The sequence below is a fragment of the Danio rerio genome, chromosome 23 (genome assembly GCF_052040795.2).
Source record: "Danio rerio strain M-AB ecotype USA chromosome 23, GRCz13ab, whole genome shotgun sequence".
In the NCBI taxonomy this organism is placed as follows: Eukaryota; Metazoa; Chordata; class Actinopteri; order Cypriniformes; family Danionidae; genus Danio; species Danio rerio.
The window spans coordinates 45,160,253-45,187,056 of NC_141043.1; the positions used below are offsets into that span (position 1 = coordinate 45,160,253).

Below are 26,804 nucleotides of genomic sequence, written 5' to 3' on the forward strand. Positions count from 1 at the left end.
AGGTCAAATTTTGATTTTTTTTTTCTAGAATATACAGTAAATTTATACTGTTAAAATTATTAATACATTTAAATGGAATATTAGGCATTTGTTCCATTAATATGTCAATTTAATACCAAATACATCAAAATAAATAATTTTTATTAGCATAGCAATGTGCATATAGCTAAGAAAATCATGTAGACGGCTATTGAATGGGATTTTCTCAGATTCCAGGTTTTTATATGGTTGTTTTTCAGCCAAAATTGTCCAAACATTCCATACATCAATAAAATATTGTTTATTATAATTAATCTTAATCATGCTTGTTTCAAAATGTAGTCAATGCTACTGGTACTTTGTATGTAGGTTTCATATTTAAATGCATTACATCAAAACATAATTGTTTGGCATTAATTAACATTGTTTTTATAAAAACTGCATATCATAAGCCCATTATAATTTATTAAAAGATGTTTTAAGAACATTGTGATGATTGTGCGAGTAGTAATTCCTGACTCAATGGAAATGAGTCATATTTTAACCATATTTGCAATGCACTGCAATATCTTGCTAGGCTACAGCTTTCCTTGAAACGTCCAATACACTGAATTGTGGAGTTCCAGAAACAGGACGATATGCATAATAAACGGAATGCTACCCAATGCCAGCCGGTACAACATCCGGATTGTTAGAGGTTAAAGCAGGACAAAGGCTATATTTTCATGGAACTGATATATAACCCATGCTTTGGTCTGGATATTGAGTATTTGAATCAAACTGTGATTTATGTCACTGAAATTTCAACCAAGGACTTGCTGTGTGAAAATGAAAGTCTTTGAAAAGAGGAGCACTCAGGCTTGAGTTAATGATGCTTCTTAATAATACAAGTTACCAATATCCTCCTCGTCAAAGTGGGTGTTTTTAATTTAATTTCATATATTTATTAGAAAGAATATAGGCTAATTTATGCAATTGAAGTGTAATTTGAACAACTGTAACACAAACGATTTATAACCACTGTGCACTTCTCAAATATTTTTAAATCAGTATTATTTATATTAGAATAACCTCAATATTTTACCCTCATTACGTGGGTGGGATCAGTCAATCAAATGGCTCGTTGTTTCCATTGGTCAGACCATCGTTCATTCAGACAGCTGTGTGGGCTGCGTGAATAAAAGTATGAAGGCTGGGTTGAGTCCAAATAAGAGCAAACCGTGGATGGATAACGAGTGACTCCAGCAAAAGACAGGAGAACAAAGAAGTTTCCCCAAGTGATCGCCTTGACGCTTGGAGAACGAGATAAGATCTGTAGGTAATCAAGGTAACTGAGCAGATTTTGTGTTGAACTGTGTGTAAATAATATATTTGTAAGATGACAAGTCAACAACATTGATGAATGGTTGGAAATAAAAATAAAAAAAACTCCAAAAGCATCCTAACAGCTGAGAGGATAAAGTGGATCCTGAGTGGAATATTGTTTATTTAAATCCTCTTTTCTTTTGTTCTCTCGCACCACAGGAATCACTGTCGATGATGGAGTGGTATGTGTTGGTGTTGATGCTGAGCTTTCCAACCTTGAGCCAGGCAGATTGTTCAGCGCAATGCCTGAGATGCGCGCAACAGATCTCCGATTTGGACTCTGCGGTGAACCGCTTGGTAAGATTATTATCCCTATATTTTGAGTTTTACGTGCGCTTAATTTAGGGTTAACACAAGACTAAAAAGCCAAAATTGGCTGACAAATTAAACTTATTGGATCTGTATATGTTCTATGCTAATCAAAGGTGTAAACATTGAAAACATAATCTTAAAAAAGCTTTATGTGTTTTATTAAACTATTGAAAAATTACTTATAAACTAAATCAACTCTATATTAAGCAATTATTTAATTAATAGAAAGATCTGTGTATTAAGACCATTTGGTTTCCAATACAACTGTGCGCTTTTCATTTGAGGCGCGCGCATTCAGCACCATGGAGAGCGCGGCTATTACGCGCTCCTTTAGATCAAAAAGCTTGGAGAAACCAGTTGGGGAAATATCAGATATGGCTTTTGGTAATATGATTAATATATATTAAAAAGAATAGGTTGCACTTTCAGATGTGATTTTTTTCTATTGTAAATAATAAAATGTTAGGCGTCACGATGGCGCAGAGGGTAGCACATTTGCCTCACAGCAAGAAGGTGGCTGGTTTGAGCCTCGGCTGGGTCGGTTGGCATTTATGTGTGGATGTTCTTCCCGTGTTCGCGTGGGTTTCCTCCGGGTGCTTCAGTTTCCCCAACAGTCCAAAGACATGCGATATAGGTGAACTGGGTAAGCTAAATTCTCCGTATGTAGGCTATGTAGGTGAATGAGTGTGTATGGATGTTTCCCAGTGATGGGTTGCAGCTGGAAAGGCATCAGCTGTGTAAAACATATGCTGGATAAGTTGGCGGTTCATTCCGCTGTAGCGACCCCTGATTAATAAAGGGACTAAGCCGGAAAGAAAATGAAATGAAATAAAATGTTCTGAACTTGAAATGTGATATTGAATCTATTTATTAGCAAACTAATGCAGTTCCTAATAAAAAAAAACTCTAATGTGTTGGTATTTTTACATAAAAAACTTTAATGTTTAATTATGCTCTACAATTTGTGTACTTCATCCTTGAACTGTTTTGGGTTCATTTTTGTCGGTATTTGACTGTGAATTAATTTTGGCGGCAACTCTAAAAGTGTCGAGCCCAGTTTAACCCCCTTTTCTTCTTCCAGACTTGTACTTTAGAGTGTGAAGGAGCCGTTCCGCCTACCGGTACACTTGACAGATGTGAGAAGGCTTTACAGGGGCTTTCAGATGATTTAGCGGAGCTCAATACAGGCGCAGACGGAGAAACAAACGCGTTAAACACAGATGAGGACCTCCAAGAGAAGACCTCCAACCTGGTAAAACGATACGGGGGATTCATTAAGAGGATCGACAAGAATAAAAATAAGTTTTTCTCTTCACCCTGGAAAGAGAACGCCATACTAAAAGGACTGTTCGCGAAGAAATACGGAGAATCTCTGTCGAAACTGGGCGAGCGAGACCTACCGTCGATAACGGAAGACGACGAGGGCGAAGATATGGGGGCGGAAAACGAAACGGGAGTTTACGATAATGAAGTTCCATTAAACGAAGTCAAACGTTACGGCGGGTTTCTTCGCAAATTCGGTCCAAAACGAAGCTACTTCGTGGATGACACCAACCCACAGGTGTTACAGAAGAGATATGGTGGTTTTATGAGAAGAATTCGTCCTAAGTTGAGGTGGGACAACCAAAAGCGATATGGCGGGTTTTTACGACGCCATTTCAAAATCTCCGTGCGCTCTGACGAAGAGCCCTCATCGTACGAGGACTATGCTTTATAGGCTGTTTTATCATTGATAACTCAACTAGAACTCATTTTGCCAGTGTATTCCAGTTGTTTCCACCTTGATCTTACGCGTGTTGAGGCTGTTTTACTATCCCCAAATGGCTGCTGACTTCTGAACGCCGTCAATCACCTGTCGACCTGTAAATCATGTGCTCTGCAACACAATATATCATGGCAATTCGTAACTGCTGTTTAGGTTTTGGTGAATTAGTGGATATATTTGTATGACCAGCTCGCTCTTTTTTGTAGATATTTTCGTATGAAATAGCCACTAATTCATCAAAACCTAAAATAGCAGCCGTTGACTTTTCCCCATATGTAAGCAATCAATACATACTGCAGAAAATGCTTGTTTAAGATGACCAATAAAGGGCAAAAAAGTTTACCTGCTAAAATTGTTTGGGGAATGTTTTGTGTGAAGTTTTTCTAACTAATATAAAAATAAAGGTAATTAATAACTTTGTTTTTCCGCTTAATGCCACATTCAAAGCTGCATTGTTATGTTATTTGCAACATTAACGATTTAGGACAGATATAATCCTCCTTTTTATACTCAAAAGTGATAAACCTTGTCAGGAACTGTCCATCTGAAAGTTCTCACGAGAGTGTTTAAGTAAGCAGCACAATCTGTTGGTCAAACAGAGAACTACAAGTTAAATTGAACACTATGCTGCTCGTGTTTATTTTGCCAGACAAGATAGTCCAAGTTAATCCATTTTAAATAAAAGATCACAAATACAGTCATTTATTTTTTTTGTACTTTCAGAAATTCATCACTGTTAAAAAATGCAGTTTATTGAGAACAGCATAAATTAAAGTGTGAGCATTATATCCAAAACACTTGATAGCTACAAATTACACACTCTGGTCAACAACAAAAAAAAAAGTTCACCGACTTGACACATTACGTATAAAACATAAATTAGCATATGTTTCACCACATTGTAATCAAATTACAATTGAAACAAATGCAATGCAAGAATTAAAAATAAAACTGTAAAACAAATTATTTTTACAACTGACATCATACTTTGATGTTGCGCTAAATTCGAAATGGTGTTACTCCTGGTCGTCTTTGCTTCTAAAGCATTTTCTGTCTGCGGTCCGACTTTTACAATGCAGTTACAATTTAATTAAATGTAACATCATACTTTGAAGCTGCGCTAAATTCGAAACGGTTTTACTCCTGGTCGCCTTTCGATTCTGAAGCAATTCAAACAAAATTGTAAACAAATAAAATAAATGTTTAGAAAAAACATCATACTTTGATGTTGCGCTAAATTCGAAACTGTTTTACTCCTGGTCATTTTTTTATTCTGAAGCAATTTAAATAAAACTGCAATATACATATATAGTGTGTGTGTGTTTACAAATTATTTCATATTTTGATGATGCGCTAAATTCGTAAGTTTTACTTTCGCTTCTGAAGCTTTTTCTGCCTGTGATCTGTCTCCACAGTGGCAGAATTTACGGTATTGAACTTTTACAATACAATTAAAATTAAATCGAATACAACAATTCAAATAATACTCCAAAAGAAGTGTTTACAAATTACATCATACTTTGATGCTGCGCTAAATTCAAAACAGTTTTACTCTTTCTGGTCGTATTTCGCTTCTAAAGCAATTCAAATAAGACTGCAAAAAAAAAAAAAACTTTACAAATGACATCATATTTTAATGATGCGCTATATTCGAAATTCGCTTTATACCCCTGCTCATCTTTCAATTCTGAAGCAATTTAAATAAAACTGCAAAAAATATATATTTACAAAGACGTCATACATTGATGCTGCGCTAAATTCGTAACGGTTTTACACACATCTTTCACATTTGAAGCATTTTCTGCTTGCGGGCCGACTGTCTCCACAGAGGCAGTGATTACGGTATTGAACTTTTAGAATACAATTACAATTAAATCAAATGCAATGCAAAAAAAAAAAACTGCAAACAAAATGATAGCACATTTTGATGCTGCTCTAAATTCGAAATGGTTTTACTCTTGGTTGTCTTCTGCTTCTAAAAGCTATTAAAAAAAAAACTGCAAAACAAATTACGCTTACAATTTACATCTCATTTGTCATAGTTTTACTTTCGCTTCTGAAGCGTTTTTTTGTCTCCACAGTGCCACTGTTTATGTTATTGAACTTTTACAATACAATTAAATCAAATACAACGAGTCAAATAATATTCCAAAAAAATTATGTTTACAAATTACATCATACTTTGATCCTACACTAAATTCGTAATGGTTTTACTTTCCAATATGAAGCGTTTTCAGCCTGTTGTCCGACTGTCTCCACAGTGGCAGAGTTTGCGTTTTTTAACTTTTACAATACAATTTCAATTAAATCAAATACAACGTGTCAAATAATACTCCAAAAAATATGTTTACTAATTACATAAATTTTTTTAAATTCGCTAAATTCATAACAGTTTTACTCCTTTAGGTTGTCATGGTTGCTTCTGAAGCAATTAAAATAAAACTGCAAAACAAATTACATCATATTTGCTAAATTCGTAATGGTTTTACTCCTTGTCTTTTGCATCTGACGCGTTTTCTGCCTGCGGGCCAACAGTCTGCACAGTGGCAGCGATGGCGGTATTGAACTTTTACAATACAATTACAATTCATTCAAATGCAAAGCAACAATTCAAAATATATCAAACATTTATGTTGCACTAAATTGGAAACAGTTTAACTCTTTCTGCTTGTCTTTCGCTTCTGAAGCAATTCAAATAAAACTGCAAAAATGACATCATATTCGCTAAATTCGTAACGGTTTCACTTTCGGTTTTACTTCCACTTCTGAAGTGTTTTCTGCCTGCCGTTCCACTGACTCCACAGTGGCAGAGTTTATGTTATTGAACTTTTACAATACAATTAAATCAAATGCAACAATTCAAATAAAACAAAAAAAAATCTGTTTACAAACTACATCATTATGCTAAATTCAAAACGTTTTTACTCCTGGTCGTCTTTTGCATCTGACGCGTTTTCAGCCTGTGGTCCGACTGTCTCCACAGTGGCAGTGTTTACGGTATTGATAGCACTAACCGGCACTGCTACAACAGTGTTACCTGCAGCGCCCCCTACGGGAGCTGCCAAATTCTGCACCATAGCTCCACCTCCAGCTGTGGGCAATGTGACCAGCTGAAATGGACTGACCACTTTGACAATAGTGGGTCCGCCAGGGCCAGCGGTGCTCAACATGGTCAAATTGGAGCCGTCCTGCTGGATTTCTCCTGGTGATGTAAGCAATGTATATCCGCTAATCAGAGGAGACTGAGTCTGCGGCGACAACACTTTTTCCAGCGGGAAGCCAGTGAGTTGTGTGATGGGAAGGGTGAAGTGCGCGGGTTGGGCGGGTGTACTGGCGACAGTGGCGGGACCGGAGACGGCGCGAGTCAGACGGGGACGTTTGGTGGTGGGTGGAGAGGTCACGGGGGTCAAGGTCATCAGGACGTTGTTGAGGTGCTGCGATTTACTCTTCAGCTCTTTAGCACGCTTGCGATGCTCATCACACTGTTGCTCTAGGGCTATAAATAAAACAAACAAAGCTCAAATCAACTTTTGAAGTCAGAAGTATTACCCCTCCTGAATTATGTGGGTGTTTTTTCCCCAATATCTGTGTTTTTAAACACATTTCTAAACATAATAGTTTTAATAACCCATTTCTAATAACTGATTTCCTTTATCTTTGCCATGATGACAGTAAATAATATAATACTAGATACTAGTATTCAGCTTAAAGTGACATTTGAAGGGTTAACTAGGTTAATTAGAGAGATTAGGGTAATTAGGCAAGTCATTTTATAATGATGGTTTGTTCTGTAGACAATTGAAAACAAATATATATATATATATATATATATATATATATATATATATATATATATATATATATATATATATATATATATTTATTTGTATATTGGCTAGAATAAAAGCAGTTTTACATTTTTTTAAAACCATTTTATGGTCAATATTATATATATATATATATATATATATATATAGGAAATATTTCCCAGTGATCGGTTGTGGCTGGAAGGGCATTCGCTGCATGAACATGTGCTGGATAGGTTGGCAGTTCATTCCGCTGTGGCGACCTCAGATTAATAAAGATAATAAGCCGAAAAGAAAATGAATTTATCATATTATAGGAAATATTGTAAACAATTTCTTGCTCTGTGAAACATTATTAGCTAAATATTTGACAAAGAAAAGGAAAAATTCACAGAAGGGCTATATTTCGCCAACTGTACTGAAACCTGACTGTTTAAATCTCTTTAAAAGTGCCCTGAAATCAAAATAACAGTTTATTGGGTGTTAGTTTTAGTCTAAAGCCAGTGTGCTCCAAAACAATGACAAAATTTGTATTTAGAAGATATAAGCAGTCAAAAGTTCCTTCAACCAATTTCAATTTTATTCTTATTTACAGTTAAAGACTAAATGCCACTGCAGCTCCAGGGCTATAAAGGAAAAAAGCTCAAATCACTGGCTAAAAATACTTTATTATTCTCTTTAAAAGGTCCCTGAAATCAGAATTAAAGCAGTCAAAACTTGCTAGTTTCTCACTTTGTCTAATTTCAATTTTATTCTATTCACATGTGAAGACAAAATGATTAGTCTTCCTGTGACATTTTTAATCATTTCAAACATTTCCCTAGTGCTTTTTAGTGTTTATTACACACATTTTTAATAGATTTAGCAATATAGCCAATTTCTAATGACTCATTTCTTTTGTCTTTGCAATGATGGCAGATCCTAGTAAAGCTCAAAGCTTAAAGTATAATTTAAAGGCTGAACTATTATATTAGACGAAAAAGATTAAATAATAATAATTATATATATATATATATATATATATATATATATATATATATATATATATATAGAGAGAGAGAGAGAGAGAGAGAGAGAGAGAGAGAGAGAGAGAGACAGAGACATTTCATGGGACTCTGAATGGAATGCACATAATGACCAAAAGTGTGACACTGACCAACTAAGCTGCGAGTGTACTGCTCTCTGCAGCGGTCCATCTGACTTTTGTGACTGGCCAAAACTTTCTTCACCAGATCCAACATGCCAAAGTTCTGAACGATATTGTTGAGGAGAGCAGCATCTGTTAACAAATAAAAAACTAATAAACAAATATATATATATATATATATATATATATATATATATATATATATATATATATAAATAAATATCTGCGAGACGCGAGACTCTTATCGCTTGATAAAAAAAAAATATATCGCCGTTAAAAATTCTTAAATTAGGGTTGGGAACTGGGTCTGTTCTATGCAAGCTATCATGACTTAAACCTTGATATTTTAGCACGGATGTATACCTGACCTGTGAACCATCTGACAAAAAAGTGCCCTTCAGCAAGATGCCTGACTTTAACTGCAGTTCAGCAGTTTCACTTTAACTCATGAACATTTCATTCATGCCCCCGTGACAAACTGGGGTATTAGACGCAAATAAGGAGTAAGGACTGGTGAGAATGTTATGGAATTTGATAACGCACGCCAAGTGGATAGAAAAAAACTGTGTGTGTGCGGTCCTTTATAATACGTTAATAATGCCACTAATATCTGCATACTCCACATGTCTTAATTCCATTTCTGTTTAGTTCATTTATGACTTTAGTTGGATTAAGGTGATCGAAAAATCGCTGTTTGGAGCTTATGTAGGCCTACAGTTCAGCATTCATGTTTACCTGAATAAAGTTAGTAAACACAAGTACATCTTATTGAACATCATTCATTTTCATCACCAATTTTCATAGTAGAACAGTTTCCCAAGCAGTTTGTGATGCATTTTGGAAACAGGAGATGAGCCCCTGGTCTAATGCGCCACCTGGCTTGAGAAACAATATAAATAAATTGGCATTTTGATTTGTACAATTTTTATATACAGTTTTATACAATTTTTACTGAAAATTATTTTATACAGTATTTTAAAAAAACAAGCTTTAAAATTAAACTCTTAAGGTTAAACTTAAGGTTAAACTCTGACCTTTGGCCTGCATGGGAGGGTCCTGGATTCGCTCCTCGAGGCCTTTGAGAATCTCCTGTATCTCTTTCTGCAGGTCCTCCATCACGTCCTCCAGCATCCCAGCATCCTTCAATCCTCTCCAAAATGTCATGGTGTCCTCTGACAGCGGGAGAGAGAGTTACATTAACAAACCACACAGGTCAACTATAATAAACCATTGTTTGTTTGTTTGTTTGTTTATTTATTGCCCCATTAGCAACTTAGCTATTTCATGGCAAGATCAGCGTAGATTAATAATAATTCCTTACATTTATATAGCGCATTTTTGGACAGTCAAAGCGCTTTACACATTTCCTTATCCACATCTCCTCATCTACCACCAGTGTGCAGCATTCACCTGGATGGTGGCAGACCGCACACCACACACCAGCTGACTGGTGGAGAGAAGTGATTAAGCCAATTATGATATGGGGGACAGTTAGGAGACCATGATGGACAGAGGCCAGTGGGCAAATTTGGCCAGGATGTCAGGGTTAAATCCCCTACTCGTTTTTGAAAGACCGCATGGGATTTTTAATGTCCACAGAGAGTCAGGACCTCAAATTAACGTCTCATCTGAAACACTCTGCTCACTCAGCAGTATAGAGTCCCCATCAATATACTGGGGTTAGGACCCACACAGACTGCAGGTTAAGCTCCCCCTGCTGGTCTCAGTAACACCACTTCTGGCAGCAACCTAGTTTTACCATGAGCTTTCCCATTCAGGTACTGAGTGCAGCCCTGCTTAGCTTCAGTGAGCGACCATGTGAGAGCTGCAGAGAGCTAGCTGCCGGCTGATTAAAAATATATTACATAATAATAACTTAAATAAAAACTACATATTTCAATAAGAGTTGATACAAAAAAAGTTAAATAAATAAATAAAAACGAATTATTTTAAATAATAAACACTAATAAACACTTTTATGTTGGATGCCATTAATCTTTGCCCAGCACTTATAAAAAAATAAAATTAAAAGCTAAAATTATTTACATTTAAAGCATTAGATATGTATTTTCAGTTAAATTTTTCATAAATAAATTTAAAATCATACAATTAAAATATAAATTAAAAGCATCCCTTGAAGTACTTAATAAAGCATTGCAGAAGACACTGACCTCCGATAGCTGTGACCCATTCAGTGCTGTCTTCAACATCTGTGGAGAATGAAGATGATGATCCGTTCACTGCAACAACAACAGATATCAATATTACTCAAATATATATATATATATATATATATATATATATATATATATATATATATATATATATATATATATATATATATATATATATAATATAATATAATATAATATAATATAATATAATACAATATAAAATAGGCGGTTAATTCCACTGTGGCAACGCCTGATTAATAAAGTGACTAGGCCAAAAAGAAAACAAATGAATGAATGAATAAATAACGGTGGTGCAGTAGGTAGCAATGTCGCCTTACAGCAAGAAGGGCACTGGTTCAAGGCTCGTGTGAATCAGTTGGCTTTTCTGTGTGGAGTTTGCTTGTTCTCCCCGTGTTGGCGTGGGTTTCCTCTGGGTGCTCCAGTTTCCCCCATTCAGGGTTCATACACATTTTTACTACTAAAATTCAATGACTTTTCCAAGACTTTTCCAGAACTTTCAAGTAAATTTTCATGACCTAATGTTTCATGTAATGTCTACGTATACGTGGTATATAACAAGAAAAACAATGCATGTTTAAAGTTATAACAGCATATCATAAAACGTGCAAAAATTTAGTTTAAATTTGGGATTCTCAACCAGTGGGCCGGTTAAATATTACACTATAATTACATATGTCATATTAAAAGGATAGTAGTAATGGCATATTCCATGTTCTGTGATTGAACAAGCTAATTCGGACTGCAAAAACAGCCTCAATGTTAATTACAGACATAACTGTGGCTTAAATTACCAACCACTGCGTGTCAACTGGGACTGCGTTCTCCGTTGTATAAAGCAAACAGTCATGCAAATGTAACGGTAACGATGATGAGAGTTATAATAACCAGCTCACGCCTGCCTCACATATGTGACTCGCACTGTATCAGAGTAGCAGTTGATTCACAAACTTTGCGCTTTCTCTTAGTGTGAAAACTTTAAAATATCCGCATAGTTGTCCAAATCAACGTCTTGCGAGCGTTTTATAACTGACGCGTGTGCGTACAGGATCTAGCAAGACGTTGTGGTGTTTCAGTAGTGAACAGCTGTTCACCGTTCCTGTCAGCGAACTCCAATAATATCCAGCTACAAACCAAACCGCCTTCAGATCAAGGCGATTCAACAGATATTTTACGTTTAGGGTTAGATTGTTTATGTTAATGGATCAAAATCAATAGATGAATAATAATTCAAAGCATCAGCTTCCTTTACTTAAGAAAAGGCCCAAATACTTAAATTAAATACTTTAATTATTAAAATATTTTCTTTCTATCTATCTATCTATCTATCTATCTATCTATCTATCTATCTATCTATCTATCTATCTATCTATCTATCTATCTATCTATCTATCTATCTATCTATCTATCTATCTATATATATATATATATATATATATATATATATATATAAATAAAATTATATACAAAAATAATTTTAAAATAATTTTTTGCTGATAAATGAAGCTTTGAAATAAGTATTTTTTCTAGACAATCAGTCTGGGCCTTCAAAAGAAAGAGAAAAAGGTGGGCCTCGAAATGAAAAAGGTTGAGAACCCCTGGTTTAAATGAATCTTTATATACATGTAAAATTTATTTAGGTAATGCTCACACAGCACTAATAATGTGAAAGCATGAGTTTGATCATGGACAGAAAAGAAGAAAACTAGCCCATATTTAAATATACAGATATTTGTAAACTAAATTTCATGACTTTTCCAAAAGTTTGTGGGTTTTAAGATTTTCCATAACTTTTCCAGGCCTGCAAAATGCCATGTCAAAATTCCATGACCTTTCATGGTTTTTCATGACCGTATAAACCTGTACAAACACATGAGCTATACTGTAGGTAAATTGGGTAAGTTAAATTATAATTATATTTTTAATACGTCATTAAAACTGTAATTAAATTACTTTTCTAATTATTATGAATGAACAGTAATTTAATTACTCAATAAATAAAATAATTGCTAGAATCCTACTTTAAATCCCTATAAATCTCAATGCATGGTCAGAAGAAATTAAATCAATTAAATTAAGTAAAAACTGGGATATTAGCTTAATATATTTCACCAAAAATAACATTACTTAGTTATCAAACAGAATTGAAATGAAGAATAAAATGCTTTAAGGCAATGACAACATATTTCATACATATCATACAATCAAAGGCCACTTTATTGGGTACACCTGTCCAACTGCTCGTTAACACAAATTTCTAATCAGCCAATCACATGGCAGCAACTCAAGGCATTTAGGCATGTAGACATGGTCAAGACGATCTGCTGCAGTTCAAACTGAGCATCACAATGGGGAAGAAAGGAGATTTAAGTGACTTTAAACGTGGCATGATTGTTGGTGTCAGACTGGTCTGAGTATTTCAGTTTATAACTTTGAGCATTCGTCTTGATAAATAACATCTTTAGTTGAAAAATAGATTTAATCTGCAAAACATATTTGTCTATCAATAAAACATGCAATTAAGCTGCTTCTCTGAACTGATTTAAACAGAACTGTTACAATTATGTACAGTATTTAGGGCAAGAGTAAATGAGTAACTGTAAGTAAATGACCTAAAATGTACAGCAATGTACAGCTTTACTTTTTATGTAGAAAGGTAATTTAATTAAAACAACTACTTACTCTGCAACTAATTACACCCTATTGTTTTATACAAAGTAAAGGGACAGTTCACCCAAAAATGAATATTTATTCAGTGTTTACTCACCCTCAAATAGCTACAAACTTACTTATGAGTTTTTCTTCAAGTGAACACAAAAGAAGAAATTTTAAGAATGCTGGAAACCTGTAACCATTGACTTACACTGTATTAGTTTTGCCACCAATGGAAGTCAATGGTTACAGGTTTCACGCATTCTTCAAAATATCTTCTTTTGTGTTCAACAGAAAAAAAGAAACTTATAAAGGTCTGGAACAAGTAAAAGGCGGGTAAATGATGACCGAGTTTTTAGTTTTGTGTGTGTGTGTGTGTGTGTGTGTGTGAGTGTGTGTGTGTATGTGTACCGTCAGTAGAAGCAGGGGTCGCAGGAGCTGTTTCTGTGGACTGCTGGCTGCTCAGGGACCCCCGAGACCCCACCAGGTCAATCTTAGTACTGCGGCAGGTGTTTGAACACAGTCTGGAGTGCTGATAAAAGTCCAGCTCGCCCGAATCCATGATCTTCCTGCAGGAACAAACAAAGAGAGAAGTTCTGTTCTTAATTAGCATACTTATACTACGCCTTAAAAGTAAACTTTTGAGTGTGTAACAAGAGAATATGCTAGCTTTGGGACATACTACTTCCTTCTTAGCAGATAGTTATGTTGGTTTGTTCTGTCCCCTGTCAATCATCTCGACACATCATCCACATTTCATATCCCAACCATATTGGAGAAGCAGCAGCAGGATAATCTGCCATTCACCAGTCTTTCATGCAGAGAAATCTCCTCAGGTCTTTGATAATTATGCATTTGGAAGAAGTAATGTCCAAACATATCTTAATTTAGGTTCACATTGTTGTTGCAGACAAAATAATACACTGAACAAAAAAATCGTGCTTAATATTCTACCACATACTAGGGTTGGGCGATGTCGACCAATTTGGCATTGTACGATGATGGACGATGGCATCAGCGTCGGCGGTGAATTAATAATTTATGAATAATTAATTAGTTCATAACAAATTATTTGTAGCCTACCATTTTAACTACCTGACCGGCATGGTCTTTGTTTTACCCATAACCAAATTATAAATAAATATAAGTTAAAGATAAGTTACACACAAATGATCACCTGTCAATCACTTTTCCGCATGACTCTGGCATGAATAGGCAGAGTGATCTGTGTCGTTATAATGGCATCCACAAACTTGGTTGGTAAAAAAACGTGCACAACCAACAGTATCTGAGGTTTACGCTAAAATTACTAAGTACAAGTGTTAAAGCGAAAGATTGAAGCCTTGTACTGAAAAAGTAAAATTTCACCTGATTGACTCAAAAGACCGAAGAGTCGTTAGATAGAGACAAGATTAATTAAATATCACATTTAACAACTAAAATGAGACACGATCCAGCAGTACATCCTTGATTTTCCGATGTGCACTGCTCTCTGGGGTGTTTTTGTGATCAAAGCACTAGGGGCCTCATGTACGAAGACTTGCGTGGAAATCATACTAAAACATTGCGTACGCAACAAGCTGTAAATGTGCGTACGCAGAAAAAAATTTAGATGTATGAAACACTGCGTACGCCAAATCCCACGCATATTCTTTTGTACATCAGAATAAACGTGAAACTGAGCTCAACATGCACGAGCGCAAAACCCAACGAAAAAGCAACGGCAAAAGCAAGCAAGAAGAGAAACTTTGAACAGAATGTGAATCGGAGGTGCTGCTTTCGGAGGTAGACCGATAACGGTGGTATTTGCAAGTTTGTCCTCCGGAATTAACAACAAAAGAAAAAAAATAGAGTGGGGAGAGTTTAGCTGATGCGGTTAACACAGTTCAGTCTGAACATCGCACTGAGTGGATTAAAAATAAATAAATAGTGTGGTTTATATGTGTAAAATGTTATAGTGTCCTTAACAGTCTCAGTGGCGCAGCTCGTAAAACAAATGGTAACATGTTTTGACACGTTCAAGCATGAACTCGGTTCGAATCCAGCGTCTGATGAACTCACTCTTTTTTTTCCCTGCTACATATCAGATTTTGCCAACTATTTATCACGAGAAAGACAAGTAGGAATCATTAAAAAGTCTGTGCATCATATTTTATTTGCACATTTATTGAATGGAAATGTTTTTGATTCACGCATGCAAATTCATCTTCACATGGTGCTTTTATAGCAATGTGCGTGCAGTAGATCCCTCCCATTACATTGGAAAACAGGCGACTGCTGCAAATTGCGCTTTAATGTTTGGCTGGTCAACTGTATGATATGGAAACCTTATATACCTGCTAGATGAACCCGTCTCATACAGCTGCCATTGCAAGGCTCAAAGACACTTTGTAGTGTGCAATTTAACACAACTGCCTCTAGGAGTCGCCAATGGAAATAAAACAGACACGCACAAAAAATGTGCGTACACCAGCCATAAAGCTGGCAAGGAGCTGTGCACATTCCCATGTTCATTTCATCTTAGTAAATCCAAACGTGAGCGATTCTGAGCATGAAACCTGGCGTACGCAAAGTTTTTGTGCGTATGCAGCGTTGATACATGAGGCCCCTGCTGACTGCTTGGAGCTCAGACGCGTGAATAATCTGCAGCGCATGCTTGTGTGTGTGTTTGTGTGTGTGGTCATGTGATGTGCATTTTCAGTGGTATATAGTGGATCTTTTCAGAAATGCCTGGTGAAACGCCAGTGTATACGTGGATCGTTTTTGTTTTAAAATGCCATTTTAAACTAAGACGAATTCGTGTAAACAGGGCCTAAGTGTGTATTTTTTGCTGCTGCGACGGGCCGGGGCGGAGGATCGTAATGCCAACCTTAAGCATCATGATGTCTATCGGCCATTGGTGATGAACAATGGCATTGTCTATCGCAGGGATTCCCAAACTTTTTTTTATTCTGAAGCCGCCTTTCCTTTGCACACGACAAACGACAAGCGACAGACCGGAAGTCATTCCAATGGAGAGCAGTCCGGGAGCTGTGTTGAGTCCCGATCATCTCCGTATGCGGAAGATTCAGATCTGAACTGAGCTGCGGATCCGTTGAAATATTCGAACTCCTGCGACTAGACCGTATGCAACCTGCCAACAGGATGTGATGTATTTCAGTGTTGTCCAAGCAGATCCGTGCACGCGAGATGAGAAATAGGAGTTTATTTGGTTATTTTTTAAATTATAAAAAGTCTATATTAAAAAAACAAAATTTTTCTGTTCATTAATGTAAGTAAGAAAGTATTAAAATATATATTTTTAATGTTGTCTCCACATTCCCTCCAATATTTTAGAGGTCTATGAGTTTATAGTATTAATTTATCCATTAAACTATGTAAACGCACAGAGAATAATGGCTCTTGCTTTTGCCCTCCTTTATTTCGGACACCGTGAAAATGAGCTTCTCCCCCGTGGTGCACAACAACACTGAAAATACTGTGCGGTTGCCACAAGGGGGCGTATTCCGACAGTCGTGTCCAAATGTCGTGTGCAATGGAAAGGTGGCTTGAGACCCACCTAGGCAAGTAATTCAATCTCAAGACCCACAATAATATTTAACAAAAATGGGTAAAAAAAAATGTATCCATTCAAAGCAGTCAAAAATATATGGGGCCCTATCACACATCCGGCGCAGTGTGGCGCAAGGCGCGGCGCAGTAGTCTTTTGGTAGTTTCAGCTTGGCGCAAGAGTCGTTTTGAGGCGTTGCGTTATGCTGTTTAAATAGCAAATGCATTAGCGCTCATATGTGCGTCCATAGGCGTTCTGGTCTAAAAAGGAAGTCGTTCTGAGGCGGACCGCTGGCGCGTTGCTTTTTTGAGAAACTATAATAGATTTTTCATTAGACCAAAACTAACCCGGTCTAAACTCCAGTGCAGAGTTACGCCTCGCTTACACACTGCTTAATACGCACAAGAGAGCAATAGGCAAATATCTTTACATATAAAAAAATTAAAATATTAAGGATATTTATATAGGATATAATAAGAATAGATATAGAATATAAATATAAAGGATTAAAATATTACAAAACATATTATTTTCTAGCCTACATAAATATGAAAAATCACTGCTTTTATGTCTTCTTCATCTCGGGAGGCTTTTTCAGTTTATTCATAACAATTTGCTTTTGTATAATGTTATTATTATTAGCAGTATTATCTATTATATCCATATTTATATTTGTTTTATTAAAACAAGCTTAGATTTGTCCACCAATATTTGCGCAATATTTGTCCAACGAATATTTGCGCTTAACAAATGCAATTAATTATTTATAGATTAAATGATGTCTGTGCGTAAAGGTTTCCCTATCCAAGAGGGAATGTGAAAGTAGATCCATTATCTCTCATTCTCACGCAGTAGATGCTCTGTTTAACAGTTTTCTGTTAAAAACTGTTAACTGTTTGCTAGTGAAATGCTCATTTTTTCCACTTAGACTTACTTTGCGTCCTGTAAATAGCGAATGTGCTCTTGGCGCAACGCAGTTGGCTCTTAAAGGGAATGGGAGATGAGACTCTAATTGGTTTATTCCTAAAACACACCTATAACTCATTAAGAAAATAAACTCAACCCTTTTAGACCATGTGCCGAAGCGCAAGGCAGATTTCCCGTCCTTAAATTAGCAAAAACGCGTCCTGACACGCCCTGAAAGCGTTTGCGCCCTGCGTTTTGCGCTCTGCACATGAACCGTCAAAATAGAACCCATGGTGTGTGGTTTTTTGAATTTTGCGATTTGATATGCACAAAATGAGGCTCGAAGTGCTTTTTGTGGGATGCTGGCTGTAATTGAGATAATTTTTTGTTGACAGATACTTTTCTACTTTCAGAAGAGAATATGATCAACCTTTGTTGACATATGCAGAATGTTTTGTTGTCAGGTGTCTTTTAACTTTTAAGGGTTTCATGCTAGCACTTGCACGCTTTTCTAAGCATAAAAGACATTGCAGGACTTCCTCACCCTCTGGACCTCTGCCGGCAATAAAACTGAGATTGAGGTAGGACTGATCATATTTCTGTGTGGCTCCTTTTTTAGATTTGGTTTGATCTGAAGACGTATCAGAAGTCTGCGATGCCTTTAGTTTTAAAAACTTTTTCATTTCACCAAACACTTTGCGGCTGCGGTCATGAGTGCTGCACACTACAGACGTAGACACGTGACAGTTCAAAACAAATGAAACTGACTCAGTCACAGGCCCGGCCCTAACCAGTTTAGCACATTTCATACAAACATTTTAGAGAAAATGTCAGACAGGTGGGCCTTCAAAAATTGATCGTGGAAAGAAGTGGGCCCCGAAGTGAAAAAGGTTGAGAACCCTGATCTATAGTAAAAAATAAAGCTGATTACTTCAATTTTGCCTATTGCAGGTTATTTTAAAAGCGTAACTCCAGCAAATAATGAGGGATCACTTTAAAGTCTTTTTTTGTGCCACAAACCTCAGCATGGTCCCATTGAGGCGAATGGCTCTCTTCCAGTCCTTCAGTGTGGACTTTCCTGCGATGTAAACAAACTCCTTTGGACTGATGAGATGCTCGTTCAGCTGGTGAATATGGAGAAATCGTTTAGTAAAGACAGTATAATATTCTTCCAGGAACAGATTAAGCTGTCCAGTGACTTCTATAGTGGGGAAAAAGAAAATAGTCAATAGTTACAGGTTTACAACATTCTTCAAAATACCTTCTTTTGTGTTCACAGATGAAAGAAAGTCAAATAGGTCAAGTCAAGGAAGAGTAATTGATGACAGAATTTTCATTTTTGGGTGAACTATCCTTTTAAGTGACATGATTAAGAGATTAATGTTTACACCAGGATGAGGGTTATATATTAATCACATATTACCTGCACACATTTGATGTTGATTCCAGGACACACAAACTTCTTCCACACGAGGTTGGCTTTGCTGTCTCCACAGGTTATTGGGTAGAGAATATCGCCCTCTACATCTGTATCGTCAGATATTTTCACTGCCAAAATATAAACACATAAAGTCTATTGTTATGGTAATTGAATGTACATGTACAGTTGCGGTCAGAATTATTAGCCCCCAGAATGTGTTGAAAGGTTTTCAACACATTTCTAAACATAACAGTTTTAATAACTGATTTCTAATATCTTTGCCATGATGACAGCACATAATATTTGACTAGATATTTTTTAATGCATTAAAATGCAAATAATACATCCATCAGAACTATTTTTACTGACAAAAGCTGTTACCATAGGTTAACTATGACTATTTTAGACTTATCTTTTAACTTTATAAGACTTTAATATAAAACTCCAACATCTACAGGTATAAGTTTTACATTGCATATTCATTTTATGTTGCCTGTATATATTTTTTTGACTCTTAAAGTGATGACAGCCATTGCTTTGCAATGATTTGAATAAATCCCCAAAGTTTCATTAAATAAAAAAATGTACTATTTGGGATTTATTATCTTTATTATTTAATATATGTTTATGTGTAGTTTTTAAATGTGTTTTAATTATTTAATATATTTTTTATATGAAATTATATTATTTTTATTATAAAACTTTCTTGTGTATGTACTAATGGTACATACATGGTACGTACATGGAGAGAAATAAGTAACAAACACCATGTAAAGTAACAGCATTGTTTAAAAGCACTACCCTTTTAAAATAAGATTACAAGTGGATTTACTGTGTTATAGATCACTGTAATAAGTGGATTGCGCTTTATTAAAACGTCTTCAATTTCTGAAACACAATGAATTCATACCTAAAACTGTGTCCTTAGGCAGGGTGATAGCGCCACTAGACTCAGCCTCGGACTCCATGCTTTGCTCCACAATGTTTTCCCTGTGCAAAGAAAACACAAAGTTGGCTGTGAGTCTAAAAGAGATGCATTATGAGAACTGGAGCTGTGCAATAGGACAATATACAGATGAAGTCAAAATTATTAGCCCTCCTTTTCTTTTTAAAATATTTCCCAAACTATGTTTAACAGAGCAAGGAATTTTTCACAGTGTGTCTGATAATATTTTTTTTTCTGGAGAAAGTATTATTTGTTTTATTTCAGCTAAAAAAAAAAGCAGTCTTTAATATTTTAGAAACAATTTTAGGTCATTATTATTAGCCCTTTCAAGCAATATATTTCTTAACTTGCCTAATTAACCTAGTTAAGGCTTTAAATGTCACTTTAAGCTGAATACTAGTATCTTGAAATATTATTTATATTCATGGCAAAGGTAAAATAAATCAGTTAAGGGCCCTATCATACACCTGGCGCAATGTGGCGCAAGGCGCAGCGCAGTAGTCTTTTGGTAGTTTCAGCTTGGCGCAAGAGTTGTTTTGAGGCGTTGCGCTACGCTGTTTAAATAGCAAATGCATTAGCGCTCATATGTGCGTTCATAGGCGTTCTGGTCTATAAAGGAAGGCGTTCTGAGTCGGACCGCTGGCGCGTTGCTATTTTGAGAAAATATAATAGAGTTTTCATTAGACCAAAACTAACCCGGTCTAAACTCCAGCGCAGAGTTGCGCCTCGCTTACACACTGCTTAATACGCACAAGAGAGCAATAGGCAAATATCTTTACATATGAAAAAAATGAAAATATTAAGGAAATATATAGGATATAATAAGAATAGATATAGGATATAAATATAAAGGATTAAAATATTACAAGACATTATTGTCTAGCCTACATAAATATGAAAAATCACTGCTTTTATGCTTTCTTCATCTCGGGAGGCTTTTTCAGTTCATTCATAACAATTTGCTTCTGTATAATGTTATTATTATTAGCAGTATTATTTATTATATCCATATTTATATTTGTTTTATTAAAAACAAGCTTAGATTTGCCCACCTGTCAGGTTTTAGACCATATGGGGCACAGCATGTGTTTTAGGATATAACTCAGGTTTTTGAGCACATTTTGTTATTATTATTCATTTATTCGTTTGCTGGAAATTAGAACTGAATTTAGAAATAGTTTTGAAACGAATATTTGAGCTTTACAAACAAAAGTATTTATTTATAGACTAATTGATGTCTGTGCGTAAAGGTTTCCCTATCCAAGAGGGAATGTGAAAGTAGATCCATTATCTCTCATTCTCACGCAGTAGATGCTCTGTTTAACAGTTTTCTGTTAAAAAAAAACTGTTAACTGTTTGCTAGTGAAATGCTCAGATTTTCCACTTAGACTTACTTTCCGTCCTGTAATTAGTGAATGCGCTTATGGCGCGACGCAGCTGGCTCTTAATGGGAATGGGAGATGAGACTCTAATTGGTTTATTCCTAAAACACACCTATAACTCATTAAGAAAATAAACTCAACCCTTTTAGACCATGTGCCATGGGGCAAAGCAGATTTTCCTGTCCTTAAATTAGCAAAAATGCGTTCTGACATGCCCTGAAAGCGTTTGCGCCCTGTGCTTTGCGCATGGACCGTCAAAATAGAGCCCATTATGTTTAGAAACGTGTTGAGAAAATCTGTCCGTTAAACAGAAATTGGAGAAAAACCATACTGGTGGGCTATTAATTCAGGAAGGCTAATAATTCTGACTTCATCTGTATATGATATAGACCAGGGGTATCCAAACTCGGTCCTGGAAGGCCGGTGTCCTGCAGAATTTAGCTCCAACTTGCTTCAACACACCTGCAAGAATGTTTCTAGAAAGTCTAGTAAGAGCTGGATTAGCTAGGCCAGCTGTATCTGATTGGGGTTGGAACTAAACTTTGCAGGACACCAGCCCTCTATGACCGAGTCAGGACATCCCTGATACAGACAAAATAAAAACTCCATCCTTTCACATTATGCTTTATCGTTTATTTTGTGTTGTCACACAAGGATTAAACTATTAATTGATAAATGATACTCTAGCGTCATATTTATAGTTATAAGGGTTTTAGATTTTTGTCATATCGGCCAGCCCTAATGGGAGCTCTAAAGGTTTAAACGCTCACTCAGAATCTTCCAGGTCTGTGGCCACCAGTATATTTTTCTCCTCATTTGGGCATGAAGCCTGTGATATGTTGTCAGGAGTCGTAACCACCACCACCTCCTCCATGTGGACGTTCACCTCAGAGGAGGACGCCATGCAGCATCTGACAGCTGACAATCAGCATCTATAAAACAAAAACAACAGCCTTTTTAAAGTCTGCATGAACCGGAAGCTGCGACCTTTTTTCTATATTGTGATGTAGTTCCTAGAGAAACCAAATATTAGATGAGGAAACAGTGGGCGTGGCTTGTTTTTTTCTACTGTGAGCTGATTGGATGTGAGCTGTGAGCTGATTGGAAAATAGTTTAGGGAGAGTAATTCAGCCTAACAGACTCCTCCCCCTCGACATTTCTGTTTGTTGTCAAAACTGACAGCTGGAGGGGCGTGGTTAAGTATGTTATCCACGCCTAATACCTCAGACTGACCTGGGGCCTGTTTCAGTAAAGAGGTTCAACCAACTCGGAGTTTAAACTTGAATTCTGAGTTGATTTACCGAGAGTGATATCAGTGAAACAGAGACAGTTAGCGTGGGAAAACAGCGCAAGTTAATGCGCAATTTTACATTTAAAGTATTTAAATATTTAAGCATAACAAAATAAGTAATGTTATGAGTGACGTTTATAATATTTTTACACACGTTCCTACTTTAAGCTAGATTTTACTCTAGTGATTGACGCAGTAACCCAGTGGCAGTGCAGTCGCCTCACAGCAAGAAGGTCGCTGGTTCGAACCTCGGCTCAGTTGGCGTTTCTGTGTGGAGTTTGCATGTTCTCTCTGCCTTCGCGTGGGTTTCCTCCGGGTGCTCCGGTTTCCCCCACAGTCCAAAGACATGCGGTACAGGTGAATTGGGTAGGCTAAATTGACCGTAGTGTATGAGTGTGGGTGTGAATGTGAGTGTGGATGTTTCCCAGAGATGGGTTGCGGCTGGAAAGGCATCCGCTGCGTAAAAACTTGCCGGATAAGTTGGTGGTTCATTCCACTGTGGCGACCCCGGATTAATAAAGGGACTAAGCCGACAAGAAAATGAATGAATGACTGAATGAATGATTGAAGGGATGGAAGGAGAACAGTGGGATGAAGGGGAGTAAAATAATGACTGGTAAACAGGTGGGGAGGTTGAGCTGGCGTCCTACTATGCCCAGACACTCAGAGTGGGGGACTGTCTCTGTAATAGTTTGGCAGAGTGATTGGCACCCCCCCCATTCAACTTACATGTAAGAGTGAAGAGAGTAATAGGATTGTGAATGGGAAGCAAGGAAATGTAGGGAGGGAGGGTTGGTTCAAAGAGCGAGAAGAACAGTGCTAAAGGGATGGTAAGTTTAAAGTAGACAAAGTGAGGTGTGGTTTCACCGCTGAACCTTTATTAAAAAGTTAACTCCATTACATAAATGCTGAAATACTAAAAAAAATAAAAAAATAAATAAAAATAAATAAATAAAAAGGTTTTATTCACTGCATTTAACCTTATTTTGCTATTGAGGTAAATTTGGTTTTATATTCGCACATACGTTTAATTACAGCTTGTGACACGCTCCCTATAGTGTTTACCATGATACTTTGGATATTCGGTATGAAATCAGATGTGAATATGGGAGCGCAGGGCACAATGTAACGCGAAGTTAAATGTAACACAGAATTTTAAGGTATTTGCTCAGGGTTAACCGTGCCATGCTTCCGAGGTTTTCACGGTCAGCAGACGTCTTCCTGCCAATTATGGAAAAAGTTTGGCGAAAATTGGATGAGAAACACAGGAGAAACCATTTTTGCAGCATAAAAGTATTTTTTATCATTGTCAATATTTTTTTTTATTTAAAAACAAATCTGTGAAAGTATGAACCTAAAATCTTATATTGTTGTGATTACCGTCTTCTAGGCTAAAAGATGAAACCATTTTGAAAGATGTAAAAAACACACAAAGACTGCTAGCCAGTTTTGAGGAAAGCACGACACAGCGGGGTTAGTTGTAACAGGATGTTCCAATTAAGCCACACACTGTTGGACACCAATTAAACTAACAAAATATTTTTCAATTGAGTGTAATGCTGAGCACTTTTTAAATAAAATGATTTTTAATAGATTTTTTTTTATTTTTCTATTGCTAATTATGCAAATAAAGGCATTGTATAATAATGAAAAATAATCCTAATAAGTCTAAATGTGTTTATCCTATAAATAAATAAACAATGTGCTTTGTAGAATAAAAAAGGAGCTAGGTAAAGAGAAAATATAGCTACTGTTTAAATAAACTGGATTTAAATTGTGTGTAATCTGCCTTTTTAAGCATGTGTTACCACTAACCCCCTGTCTGTTACAACTCGCATGATGGGGTAAATAGTAACATTTTTACCCCTGGCACTTTTGCCAATACTGCACAGAAACCATATGTCCAGCGATCATAATTCCAGTGCTCATTTGTGGGAGAGGCTTGTGTTTTGTTGGTGAAAAAACGAATGGTTTGTCTAACCCAATGACTGTAAAAAGGTCTAACCCCAATACTTTGTTCATTATTTGACCAAAATCAAAAAGTGTTACTTTGTGCCTCGCTCTCCCCGACTTCAAAACAACATTAGCACCATTAATTTAAATGTGAACTCGTACTTTGGTAGTCGGTGGCTTATATGACTTTACTATTTAGAATTTAGCAAAGAATAAGTTTTAATTAAGGAGAAAGTCTGAATATGTGAATACAAAAACAACTTTACCTCCATAATTTTGCTGCGGTTATACCATATTTTACAGTCTAACGTTATGGTTAATACAGCACTGTTGTGGTACGATAGTGAAATTATCATATATTTTGATAATAGTGAAAAGAACGATCACTAGGATGTGAACTATATCGCTTGTATTTCAAATAAATATGGTAGATTTTGTTAGTTTAATCAATTATTTGATAATAATTGTAATAATTTATTTTCACTGACAGCTCTCGGAGGGCTTCTGGCTTAACGTTTACGCTTTACACATATTTACGGAATAATATATAAAAAGTATCAACACATATTTGTGTACGTGAGTAAACCAAGTCGCAATTTTAAAAATACGCTAAAAGTATAGTGTATTAATCGAAACTTTACCCGCAAGTGTTTGAATCCGTGTTTAGGAAGCGCTGGACAGTCTTGACTCCACTGCGCATGCTCAGTGATGTGGTCACAGAGGTTAGGAAAACAACAGAAATGGAAGTTGGTAGATTACAGTCTGCGGGAGTCAGGAGTGATTAATCGAGTATAGTTTAGCGGATCAAATTGTCAAAACGGCTTAGTCCCTTTATTAATCTGGGGTCGCCACAGCAGAATGAACCACCCAATACAATATTTAATCCGTTGAAATCTTAATTTGCATAGCTATTCACGAGTTTTACAATTATTATTATTTTAAAAACCAAACAAAAAGTGTTCAGAGGTAGTTTGAATAATGTTTCGGAGCTCTTTTGGGAAGGAATTCATAAGAAAAAGAAGCAAAAATCAGTCCCAAGGCACTCAAAATATGTGGAATAACATGAAAAAGCCTTTATTAATACTTTATTTATATATTTTTTTCAAATTTTTCGAGTGCCTTGGACTGATTTTTGCTATTACTATTTTTTGTTTAGTTTACCTTGTGGAATATTAACATTAAAGGCTGAACAAAAACATGGCACATAAAAGAAAAATAACAATTCCATGTTGTATTACACCAAAATTAATTTACTAAATTCAGCATGGGGCGGTATGGCGGCTCAGTGAGTAGCGATGTCGCCTCACAGCAAGAAGGTCGCTGGTTTGAATCCCGGCTTGGTCAGTTTATCAGTTTTTGAGTGGAGTTTGCATGTTCTCCTTGTGTTGGCGTGGGTTTCCTCCGGGTGCTCCGGCTTCCCCAGTCCAAACACATGCGCTATAGGTGAATTGAATAAACTAAACTCACCATAGTAAATGAGTATATGGATGTTTCCCAGTACTGGGTTGCAGCTGGAAGGGCATTTGCTGTGTAAAACATATGCTGAAATAGTTGGCGGTTAATTCCACTGTGTCAACTCCTGATCAATGAAGGGACTAAGCCGAAGGAAAATTAATGAATGAATATCTTCATTTAGGTAATTACATTATTTCTTCCAGTCCCTTTCATATACAAGATATTATTTGCAATATGAAGGTAAAACTAATATACCAGAGAACTATATTATTAATTTCTTTATTTTGTAGGGGAAACATTTTATTCACATACAGAAAGTCTCGAATTCACAGCCTTCCTTTTCACATTTTAAAACTGAAATTGATGTATTTATTAAATCTCTTCAATTAGTTAAAAACAAGAAAAGCGATATATTTTTGTAGTGTTACGATAACTAGACAATATCACTCTTGCTCAATATTGCTCAATATCATCCATTCCTCTTGCTGTATTTGTGTTAATTAGTTTTATTTATTTACTTATTTTTTGGATTTAATTTTTGTCTTCCTTTTTATGGTTTTATATACCCCCTTGTTGGCGTGGGTTTCCTCTGGGTGCTCCGGTTCCCCCCAAAGTCCAAAGACATGCGCTATAGGTGAGGTAAATAAACTAAATTGTCCGTAGTGTATGTGTGTGAATGGGAG

At 36.1% G+C, this 26,804-nt stretch overlaps 2 protein-coding genes across 4 annotated transcripts; one reads left to right on the plus strand and one right to left on the minus strand.

Moving 5' to 3' along the window:
* Positions 1-1,188: 1,188 nt before the first annotated feature.
* pdyn (prodynorphin) lies at positions 1,189-5,321 on the plus strand. 3 transcript variants are annotated; one of them, XM_087305482.1, is made up of 3 exons: positions 1,189-1,297; positions 1,504-1,641; positions 2,738-5,321. In XM_087305482.1, exons 2-3 carry the CDS (start codon positions 1,516-1,518, stop codon positions 3,371-3,373), a joined length of 762 nt encoding a protein of 253 aa, XP_087161608.1. In that variant the 5' UTR covers positions 1,189-1,297; positions 1,504-1,515; the 3' UTR covers positions 3,374-5,321.
* gmeb2 (glucocorticoid modulatory element binding protein 2) lies at positions 4,152-25,357 on the minus strand. The gene is made up of 10 exons (XM_087307770.1): positions 25,308-25,357; positions 22,193-22,354; positions 20,005-20,084; positions 19,098-19,222; positions 18,695-18,798; positions 13,630-13,787; positions 10,546-10,614; positions 9,409-9,546; positions 8,384-8,506; positions 4,152-6,917 (listed from the first exon to the last, which is right to left on the minus strand). The coding sequence occupies exons 2-10, from the start codon at positions 22,324-22,326 to the stop codon at positions 6,343-6,345; spliced, it is 1,506 nt and encodes a 501-aa protein (XP_087163896.1). The 5' UTR covers positions 22,327-22,354; positions 25,308-25,357; the 3' UTR covers positions 4,152-6,342.
* Positions 25,358-26,804: the final 1,447 nt, after the last annotated feature.

Bases quoted from the DNA above. Each gene is read 5' to 3' on its own strand.
- gmeb2 (XM_087307770.1), bottom strand. From the start codon at position 22,326: ATGGCGTCCTCCTCTGAGGTGAACGTCCACATGGAGGAGGTGGTGGTG. The intron at 20,085-22,192 runs GTGAGCGTTTAA...TTCTTTGCACAG, and splicing joins ACAGACCTGGAAGATTCTGA to GGAAAACATTGTGGAGCAAA. The intron at 18,799-19,097 runs GTAATATGTGAT...CATATTCACCAG, and splicing joins TCAACATCAAATGTGTGCAG to CTGAACGAGCATCTCATCAG.
- pdyn (XM_087305482.1), top strand. From the start codon at position 1,516: ATGATGGAGTGGTATGTGTTGGTGTTGATGCTGAGCTTTCCAACCTTG. The intron at 1,642-2,737 runs GTAAGATTATTA...TTCTTCTTCCAG, and splicing joins ACTCTGCGGTGAACCGCTTG to ACTTGTACTTTAGAGTGTGA.